This window comes from Phocoena phocoena, chromosome 1 (genome assembly GCF_963924675.1).
Source record: "Phocoena phocoena chromosome 1, mPhoPho1.1, whole genome shotgun sequence".
In the NCBI taxonomy this organism is placed as follows: domain Eukaryota; kingdom Metazoa; phylum Chordata; class Mammalia; order Artiodactyla; family Phocoenidae; genus Phocoena; species Phocoena phocoena.
The window spans coordinates 20,251,052-20,260,454 of NC_089219.1; the positions used below are offsets into that span (position 1 = coordinate 20,251,052).

Below are 9,403 nucleotides of genomic sequence, written 5' to 3' on the forward strand. Positions count from 1 at the left end.
ACAACTTACAGAGGAAGTCCCTGAGATGCCAAGGCAGTGGGTAGAGTTCCTAACAGTGGGGCCTTTGGGGAAAGGGGATGATTCAATGTCATCTGACCCAGAAGAGGGAGGAGCTAGAGAGGCAACTGTAGGAGACAGTATGCTCCTTGGCAGTTAAGAATGTTTCTTTGATCTACACTATAGCTGGCACAGAGTGGAATTAATACGTGCTGGATAAATGAGTAAGAGCCACCATCCATGGAACACATGCTATATCCCAAGCACTGCACTAGAGTACATGTTTTACACAGGTCCCACACTATAACCCTGCAAAAGTAGACACATTTTAAGTAACTTGCCCAAGCCCCACAGTAAATGATAAAGTCTGGATTCGAATCCAAGACAGTCTAACTCTATAACCAAAGCTCTTATGTACATAATTCTCTCCAACTCTCCATACCACACTGGCTAATGGATGCCCCACTACAAAAGGGCTGGGCAATGCAAACTGTAATGTACTGTGTCTGCCTTGGGATCTCCTAGGAACATAATCAAGCAGCTGGGAGAGAATCTTACCCACAACCATGTTGAACAGCAAACCTCCCCAGCGCTTATTAAACTTCAGGTAATCAGCCAGGCCAGTGCAGTACTCATAGCGGGGAATCCACAGGGGCTGCTCTGTGGTCTCTTCTGCCTCTTGGCAGGGGTAGAAGAGTCGAAAGAAGCTCCCCTGCAAGGAAGAAAAGAGAGCAGCAGCTCAGAGCAAGAAGCCCAAGCACGGCTAGATTTCCCAACAGACACATTCAGCAGGTGCTTGGGGCACCAGCAAAGCACCAAAACAGGGAAACTTTACCTTCAATTCATATACCTGAATTTTGTATTCAGAAAATCCAGAAAGAAGCAATTTTATGTTTAGCATACATGTAAGGCTTATGTCATTTCAAACAGCCAACTGTATTTTGGATTACATCTGAGGGGTACTACAATATTCCCAATGCTTGAGATATCAAAAGATTTAAATCTGGCCCTGAGCCCAGGCCTGGAGGAGTCCCAGGAGCGAGGGATTAGCCCTCATGCTGAATGGGGTGGCATTGGTGTGTCACCCAGGACAATCCTCCCCTGGGAAGCAACAGCAGCACACTGATTTTACATGGGAGTAGGTGAGAGGTTACCAGGAAGTATGTGCCTCTCACAAGGGAGGGGGGAGTTCAAGGGCCAGCAGAGAATAACCTAGGAACTGATGAAGGGAAAGTCCCGAACCAAAGTACCAGAGGGAAATAGACGAAGGCAGGAGAGGAGAAAAAGGAGACTGTCTTCCTACCCGGGTCAGGGAGGCAAAGGTCAATGGCACATGGTCCACTGCTCTTCCTCTCATACACTCAGATTAAGATGAGATCCAAAACCTTTCCAGGATCAGGCATCTGCTCTCAAGACATTTGAGAGCTACATTTGAAGCTAGAGGCCCCATTTCCTCTGAGCCAGAAAAAGAACCCATAATCTCTTGTCTATTGAGATGCTTCTAATTGGAAAGAGGAAGAAAAAGGTCAGGGAAAAGAGACCTGGGGGCTCTACAACCAAATCGAGACCAGCTCTAACTCAGTTTCCCCCCACCTGGAACTGCAGCGTCAGACTCACTAACGATAAGTCCCGTGCAGACAGAAGCAGCGGAGACATGCTGGAGACACTTACCTGGAGACTCTGACCCTCCATCACATCCCCACAGCCTACGAGGTGGGATCCCGTGACAGGTGGAAAGCCCACGGACTGGTTGACCCCCATTTCACCACCAGTTGAACTGAACAACGACTTGGGCCGTGGCTGAACTTGAGGGCTGGAGGGTGGAACACAGAACAGCTTCTTGCTGGTTTCCTCTCAGCTTCCTGTTGCTTATTCGTGTCATCTGCCACCCCTATCCACCCCTCCTTATCACCCCTCCTTCCCGCCGGTGACTCAGTCAATCTTCCACATCATCCACTCTGCTACACTGCCTTTACTAAGGTTTAGGGGCTGCTTTTTCTGTTGTTGGTGGTGGAGAGGTAAGGAGATGGTCATGAAAAGGAAAGAGAGCCTCCATACTCTTCAAAACCCACTAACAAGTGTTTATCCGATTATGTGCCCAGCACAGCAGTAACTGCTGCATAGACTATAACACAGACCTTGTCCTCATGAAGCTAAGAATAACAATTACTACCATCAATTATTTACTCTGTGTCAGCACTGAACTAAGCTTTTTACATACATTGCGTCATTTCATTCTCTCAATAACTGTCTGAGGGTTAGACCCTGTTTTACAGATGAGGAAACTAAGGCATGAAGAGGTTGAATAACTTCCCCAAGTCACACTGCTTCTAGGTGGCAAACTCGGGTCTGTCTAATCCAGACCTGAGCTCCTAACCCTCACTGACCCTGTTCATGGGGAGTCTCAGTTACATATATACAAAATCACTGACCGAAACTATAAAAGCACTTATGCTAGGCCTTGAAATATAAGGAAGATTTTAGAGGCAGGAGAGAAGGAAAGCATTTCTAGAAAGGACACAATGTAAGAGCAGAAAGGGGTAGAGATACGGAAGAGTATAATGTGGGCAGAAAATCAAACGGGAGCCTTCAACATGGCAGGTGTGCATGCTCTGACTAGAAAACATTCCTGTAACTTGGCTGCTTCTTAAATTGGGGTTAATGCCACTGCTCTCCGTCCCTCTTCAATCACATCATCACAGCAGCATCACGCTTACTCTGTGCCAGGAACTACACCAAGTGCTTTACATACATATATTATTTAATTAAATCCTTACAACTATCCTCTGGGATATGTATTGTTATCCCATCTTACAGATAAGGAAACTGATGCTTAATAAAGTTAGGTAATTTACCCAAGAACATATAGCTAGCAGAGCCAGAATTTGATGACAGGCAGTGTGGCTGTGACAGTGGAGAATGTGATCAAACTTCTTGATATCCACTCTATCCTGCCCTCCTACACAGAAGCCTTGTCATTTGGGTGGGGCTGATACCTCACTAACTTCTAGAGTTGGGCCAATCATCCCTTGGTATCCCCATCAGTATCCGGATGAAGAGTGGGCTCATGACATAAGTTGGTCCAACCAGAGTAAAGCCCAGGACTTTGGTTTGATGGTTGAGGGTGGAAAAGTTCTTTCTTGTTTTGAGCTGGAGTGATGTGCGGCTATGAAGCCTGTTGCAGCCACTCTGCTACCTTATGGATGAAGCTACTTGTGGAAGATGGCAGAGCTGAGAGAATCATAGAGAAATACAGTCATATTTGTGAAGACTTTAAGAATCTCTGGATTAGATTGTACCTGAAACCTGAACCAGTCCTAGACCTCCTAGTTACAAGAGCCAATAAATCCCCTTTTTTATTTAAACCAACTGGGTTTAGATTCTATTGCTTGAACCAAAAGCACCTAAACAGATACACTGAGTCCTGAGCCACATTTTCAGTCATTACATTATTCTGCTTTCTTTAAGATGCTCTGGGATGGATCAGAAAGTTCAGGTCAAAGCATGCCTGGGCAAGAAGAGAACTTAGAGATCATTTCTCCTCACAGTCATCCTCTGCACCACCACCACCCTCAGCCCAGTATATAAATGAGCTTTACTGATAAAGAAATCAAGGTTAAGAGGTTATGAGAGCTGCTCAAAGTCACCAGAACTATTATAACACATAGATCTCCTCACTGCCAACTTCCAATTGTCTGATCTAATGGAAAACCCCAGACAAGCAATAATACTAATGTCATTCTATTTAACTTTGGAAGATAATAAGTGATATTCTTTCTACTACAGACTTCTTCATTTTGTTTCTCTGAAGCAAATTTAAAAATAAACCTAATTCATTTTAAAAAGAAGCTAAGCCCCTGAGGCAGTCAGTGGACTATTCAGCCAAAAGGAAGCTGAACGTGTGCGGCTTAGTCTCAGACCCTGACCTTTTCCGCTTGAGGGCAAATGTACAGAGGACCCACGGCGGGTTGGGAGGGGGCACAGGGCGCGGCACCCACGTGACAATGAAGCAGCGGCAAGTTCTCACTGCCTCAAAAGTGGGTCAGACAAAATACTGTGGGAGTTCCAAGAAGAAAGAGAGCTCCTTTAGCTTGGAAGTGGAGGGCAGGGGAAGATGGGAAGATTGACTTTTGAGTAGAAGAATGTGTGAGCAAAGGCACAGAGGTGAGAAAGCACACTTGAGAAATCTCGAGAAGTTCGTGATGGATGCAAGGTGAGAAAGGACGATGTGACCAGATTTGGAGGGTAGCAGTCCCTCAAGTGCTAGGCTAAGGAGCTGGAATCTACTCTGGAAATGAGGTCGTGGACATGGGAGATCTAAAGTCTGAAAGACCCAAGTTTGAGGCCCAGCTCCTTCGCTGCCTAGCATTCTTACCTTGGGCAAGTTACCTGATCACTCTAAGCCCGATTCCCCATCTGTACAATGGGAATGCTACCCATCCTCATAAGGTTGCTATGGAGATAAAATGAAATAATGCATTTAAAGCACCTAGTGCAGTACCTGGCTCTTAGGAAGTATCCAGGAAATATTTGTTGATTGTGTGAAAAGTAGAAACAACAGGATCTGGCAACTAAGTGGATCTGGGGAGTTATGGGAGAGGGAAGAGCCAAAGATGAGTCAGGTTTCAACACTGCGTGACCAGAATGATAGTAGCTTCTTACAGGAAGAGATGTTGGTCTTAATCAGAACAGAGAACACTATGTGAGATAGGAATCAGGATGAGGGCACTTGAGAACAGCCAAACAGAAGGGAAGCACAACTCCCTGGCAGTCTTGGAAAGTTTCTGGGAAGGTCATCAACTAAATTAAACTTGGAAATAAATAAAAACTAAAGAAGCTAATTGGCCAGCGTGAGGCTAACATGAAAATGAATCTGCATTCCCTGGGCTCATACTGACGGACGTACAAGTAGAATGGGAAGATGGGAAAATCCAATCTGACTTGCAAATTTTGCCTAAGAAACATCCACACCGAGCATCCAGAGTTATTTCTAATAAATGCCATGGAATTCTCCACGGAAATCAGCCCAGGTGTCTCTACCTTCTTTGGCTCACCTTATCTAAACAATTTGCGGTGGTGCCTGCCTAAAGGCCTCTCTACCCACCCAAACCTGTCCCAACCATCAAAGCCCAGTGAAATCTCTGGTCCTCTGTGAAGCTTTCCAAGTCCTTCCAACCTTCCCTCCTCTCAACTCTGAGTACTGTCTGCCTCCCTCACCTGATAACCAATCACAGGCTGCCTCAGGACAGCTCTTGAATTAGTACGTATTCTAGCAGTTTTCAATCAGTAACTTGCCTCCAATAAGTGGTCCACGTAGAATCTAGATCAGAAGTTCCTGAATCTATTATCACAATCAACTGGAAAACTTTTCAGGAATATAGGTTTTAGGGCCCCCATTGCCAGAGGTCAATTAGTTTATAAAGCTTCCCAAGCTTTCTGATCCCCAAGGTTCAAGAACCTCTGGTCCAGATGGTACCCAGGATTTTTCTTTTATTCAGACGTGTGCATGCAGCAAATATTTACTGAGTGTATATGGTATTCCAGTCCACCATTTTCATATTAATGAAATGATAATGACTGTGATACCACTTGGTTTAATCCCCATGGCCACCTAGAAGCATGTTCCTGCCAGTTACTAGGCTTACTGCAGTGCCCTGCATATAACTGGTCTCAACAGTCAGTTTATCCAATGAACGCTACTTAATTTTTTACACATGTGTGCCTTACCTCTTCAGATATACTACAGAGGTAGACTGTGTTTTACATTTCTTTAGAGTCCAAACCATCTATCCTCATGCTTTCTCCACATAGTAGGGACCCCAAAAATGCTTCCTTTATTTGGCTTTGATTTAAACCCTCTCAATTCTTTAATCTCTGTCTTTTTGATCTAAAAATTAGGCTATATGGTATAGTGGGGGGAAAAAAGGCTTTGGTGACAGTCTGAACTCCACCTCCATCACTTAACTGGCTGTGTGACCTTAAGCAAGGTCCTTCAATTCTAAGCCTCTGATAACTTCTCCACATGGTAGAAATAATAAATCACTCATGAAGCTGCTGACGAGGATCAAATGAATGTACGTAAAGCACCTGACATATAGAAGGTACTATAACCATAACAAACTACGTGACCTCTCTCAGCCTAAGCTCCCTATAAGTAAAATGAGGACACTTCATAAGTGAAAATTAATAAGAAAAGTGATATTGCCTAGGACCTGGTACATTTTAAGTGCTCATAAAATGCTAGGAATTAATTAACAATGCTATGTCTCTCTTTCCTCATACCCAGGTAAGCTTTTTTTTTTTCCGGGATTTTTATGGTTTTCTGGATTAAACCCTTTGACAAAATGGTTTCTTTCCTCCTGGCCTTTTCGAGTCTGAGACACCCCTCCCCAAACCAGCATCTACTAAACAGGCCCAGAAGAGCCCAGAGGGAACGGATAGGGCTTACACTGCAGCTGTCCATCTCCCGCTGGGGCCCCGTTTCCAGTGTTCAGGGACCACCCTTCTGCCAGCTGTGTGGACTTTTCATCACTGGCTATTTCAGGACAGAGTCCAAGACAAGCACTTCTCTGGGGCTTCCTTCCAGACAAAGCTCTCTGGAGTCTCAGAGCTCATTAGTCTGTGGTCTCTGGGGAAGTGAGGAACTAACATCCTGCTCTCAGAGAATGGAGACACCAAGTGCTCAAGGGGCAGGTTTGAGCAACAAGGGGACAGAGCTATAAAAGGAGCCAAGATAAAGAGTTTTTCAGAGCATTAATAATTATAGTAAAAATAATCTCTCGCTTGTGGAGGCTTTACAGTTTATAAAACACTTTCACACGTATTAGCTTATTGGCTCCACAACACTGCCTCAAGCTAAGACGGAGAGAGCAACTGTCATCTCCATTTCGTATTATGGGTTGACTTCCAGTCCTGGGCACTTCCGTGGATTGTGAAAGAAGGAATGGTGACCCTTCTTGCACTAGTATGAAAACCAGGAAACTGAGGGTAAGAGTGAAGCACATAAAAAGTGTGGAGCACAAAGAAGGCCACGTTTCAGAGAGGTGATGCCGTGGGCTCGGGGTGGGGCTGTGGGCTCCGAACGAGAGAGCTCACCGTGGGATTCCAGGGGCGCCGGGAGTGAAAGAGCAAGATGATAGTGGGAGAATAAAGGGTGAGGGCGGATATTGGAGGTGTTTCAGTAGGAAACAGAAAAGATAAAGGACTAATGTGGATTAGTCTGGGATTAAGACGAGAAAGCCCCCCAAACCGACCTGGAATGTGAGCAAGTCTTTAGACCCCTCAGTCCAGAATAGAAGCTTTCTCCAATCAAACTTACCCAGTCAAGTTGACCCCTCAGAAGCAACCCAAATGGTCAACTCGACGGAAACGAGAAACTGCCCAGGAGCCAGTGGCCCTTTGGTAGTTGTAGTTTCCAGAACTCGAAATTAGCGCTTAAAACCATTTCCCGCCTCTCTGTCCGGAACTATAACTTCCGAGGTGCACCGCGCAAGATTGCACATTACGACCCGCCCCCCAGGACTACGATTCCCAGAGGTCTACACGGCCCCTCGTCTTGGTGTGAAACCGCCCAAGTCCCGGAATGCGGTGTGATTACTCCCCCTGGTGGTCGAGGAGCCGCCACCACGATTACAAAGCCCGAGCGGAGGGTTACTGCTTATAGTCCCGGTTAGTAACCCTCCGCCTCACCGTTCCTCAAATAATTCTTGGGCGTGCCTGGAGATAACCTGGACTTGGCTTTATTCTCAGGGCCGTGAGGAGGAGGTCTGAGCTTGTTTGGGTTTTTTTGTTTTGCGGTACGCGGGTCTCTCACTGTTGTGGCCTCTCCCGTTGCGGAGCAGAGCCTCCGGCCGCGCAGGCTCAGCGCCCATGGCTCACGGGCCCAGCCGTTCCGCAGCATGTGGGATCTTCTGGGATCTTCCCGGACCAGGGCACGAACCCGTGTTCCCTGCATCAGCAGACGGACTCTCAACCACTCCGCCACCAGGGAAGCCCGTGAGCTTGTTTTGTGTTCTCCACATTGTGCTTCCAGTGAGAGTATAAGACTGATCATTCAAATTAAGGGCGCATTTCCCACCAACCTTACCTGTTCACACTTGTGGTATTCCATTGTCCTTCTTCAGAAACTCATGGCCAAGAACTGAGAGGAACCTGAGAGATTCCTCCCCGCCCCTCCGGCCCCAGCCGCTCCATCCATCCTCACTTTGCTGACACTATGCTGATTCTTAGGGACACACTGGTGAACAAGTTACTGTCGCTAACCTTGAAAGAATTCACAATCCAGCGGAGGAGTCCGAGAAATGAAGAATTACACGGTGATACGAGGTCTAATGGGGAAGACGCGAGGGGTTATAGGAGCCTTCTTGAAAGGCAGCACCTGCCCAGGCTTGGGAGAAATGGGATGGTGTCTTCAAGGTTTCTTGGAGATCTTAGAGAAATGTTAAAAATGAGAACTGAAGGAATAGGACTTAGCCAGGAGTACGGGGAGTATGAAGAATGTTTTACACTCTGGCTGAAGCACAGAGTGTGAAGGATGGGATAGAGAGGCACACCTGAGGAGGGAGGCAGGACCACATCCTCAGGAGTCTTGTAAACTTCCATAAGAAAACTGGATCATCCTGGCAGCTCAAAAACTTTCAAAAGGGCTTCGCTGGTGGCACAGCAGTTGACAGTCCACCTGCCGATGCAGGGGCCACGGGTTCGTGCCCCTGTCTGGGAGGATCCCACATGCCGCGGAGCGGCTGGGCCCGTGAGCCATGGCCGCTGAGCCTGCGCGTCCGGAGCCTGTGCTCCGCAACGGGAGAGGCCACGACAGTGAGAGGCCCGCGTACCGCAAAAAAAAAAAAAAAACTTTCAAAGGCTTCCTACTACCTGCTGAATAAGGTCCCAACTTCTCAGCTTGGCATTCAAGGTCCTCCCCAAACTGCACCCCCCCCACCCATCACCACGACGTGCTCTGAAGTGTTGCTCCTGGCGTCCTCTGACGGGAATCGCCTTTCTTCGGCCCTGCCCCGCCCCCAGCTACGGTCACCTCCTCACCAGTCTCAAGATGTAGCAGGTTCTCATTGTTACCTCCACACTTTTTTTTTTTTTTTTTTTTGCGGTACGGGGGCTTCTCACTGCCGTGGCCTCTCCCGTTGCGGAGCACAGGCTCCGGACGCACAGGCTCAGCGGCCATGGCTCACGGGCCCAGCCGCTCCGCGGCATGTGGGATCCTCCCAGACCGGGGCACGAACCCGTATCCCCTGCATCAGCAGACGGACCTCAACCACTGCGCCACCAGGGAAGCCCATAATTCAGGCTTCTTTAGACTCTCCTCTCCTCCTGACACTGTCACCACCACCATCCTTCCAGGAACCAAGATAAAGTCATCAGGAGAGAGTGATGGCAGCACCGCGTGTGGTAA

The 9,403-nt window shown here is 47.3% G+C and overlaps 1 protein-coding gene across 1 annotated transcript in view; it reads right to left on the reverse strand.

Annotated features, from left to right (window-relative positions):
* The window catches only part of PAFAH2 (platelet activating factor acetylhydrolase 2), a 30,645-nt gene extending 23,267 nt beyond the window's left edge, over nt 1–7,378 (reverse strand). Inside the window, exons 1-3 of the mRNA XM_065881203.1 lie at nt 7,316–7,378; nt 1,669–1,810; nt 556–709 (exon numbers count right to left, since the gene is read on the reverse strand). Of these exons, the coding sequence (XP_065737275.1) occupies nt 556–709; nt 1,669–1,758 (244 nt within the window). The 5' untranslated portion in view covers nt 1,759–1,810; nt 7,316–7,378. The remainder of the gene's footprint in view (nt 1–555; nt 710–1,668; nt 1,811–7,315) is intronic.
* Nucleotides 7,379–9,403: the final 2,025 nt, after the last annotated feature.